The 998-nt window shown below is 39.4% G+C and overlaps 1 protein-coding gene across 1 annotated transcript in view; it reads right to left on the bottom strand.

Annotated features, from left to right (window-relative positions):
• The window catches only part of LOC106816241 (adhesive plaque matrix protein 2-like), a gene marked incomplete at its 5' end in the record, with an annotated part of 16,574 nt that overhangs the window by 7,624 nt on the left and 7,952 nt on the right, over nucleotides 1-998 (bottom strand). Inside the window, one exon of the mRNA XM_014820826.1 lies at nucleotides 707-838. Within this exon, the coding sequence (XP_014676312.1) occupies nucleotides 707-838 (132 nt within the window). The remainder of the gene's footprint in view (nucleotides 1-706; nucleotides 839-998) is intronic.

The following is a 998-nucleotide window of genomic DNA, read 5'->3' as shown; positions in this document are numbered from 1 at the left end:
CCGCCATCGCCTCCTTAAATGACAAATAAACGAAAACGACTGTTACCTTTACCTAGCACTGATCGGGGGTGTCTATATTCAGCCGGTACGGGAGATTACGGTACGCATATATTTGCTAATATATTGGCTAATCGTGCGTCAATAAACTCATTATTCACAGAGAGTATGAATTCAAGCCGGTACGGGAGATCATTTGCATAATATATTCTAGATACCCATAGACACATATCTTAGCTATACTCTCTGTGAATAATGAGTTTATTGACGCACGATTAGTCAATATATTAGCAAATATATGCGTACCGTAATCTCCCGTACTGGCTTGAATATAGACACTCCCGCACCGATCACGCTATTCAACATTACACCAATATTACACCAATGTTACACTAATAATTATTACACCAATAACCTCATAACCTCATGAATAATAGTATTCAACGTCCCAGAGACTATATCGAAGACGGAAAGAAACAAAGTTCATCAAATAGAGAGATCAACACTGCGGATCGCAGTAGAAAAAGCTTTGAATTTTCAATTAACTAAAGAGAAAGGGAGAGAATTCCAATACGGAATTAACAAAGAAACTAAACTTAAAGGGATCCTTTGAAGATGGCACGTGTCGAAAGCAATAATACAATAATATTATACCAATAATACAACCAATATTACATGATGCAACTATCTTTATAGTTAAAAGACTCACTGATCTGGCAGGTGGCGCCACGGTAGCCTCGTTGGCAGGCGCATGTATAGTGCACGGGGCTGGAGCTCAGGCACCTTCCGCCGTTCTGACAAGGATTTGTGTCACAAATGTTCCCTCTGTTGCCGCCGATGTCTGCAAAGGAAACGCGACGTCAGCGCACCGACCGGTAAGAATAGATAACCGATGCAATCTCTGCGATATGCGTGCTATACATGTATCTCTATTAATTATGTATGGTTATATATATATATATATATCAGGAGTCTATCAAAATTTTGATAGACTCCTGATA

This window comes from Priapulus caudatus, unplaced genomic scaffold (assembly GCF_000485595.1).
Source record: "Priapulus caudatus unplaced genomic scaffold, Priapulus_caudatus-5.0.1 Scaffold1326, whole genome shotgun sequence".
NCBI classification, from domain to species: Eukaryota; Metazoa; Priapulida; class Priapulimorpha; order Priapulimorphida; family Priapulidae; genus Priapulus; species Priapulus caudatus.
This window is presented reverse-complemented; position numbering and strand designations above follow the sequence as displayed.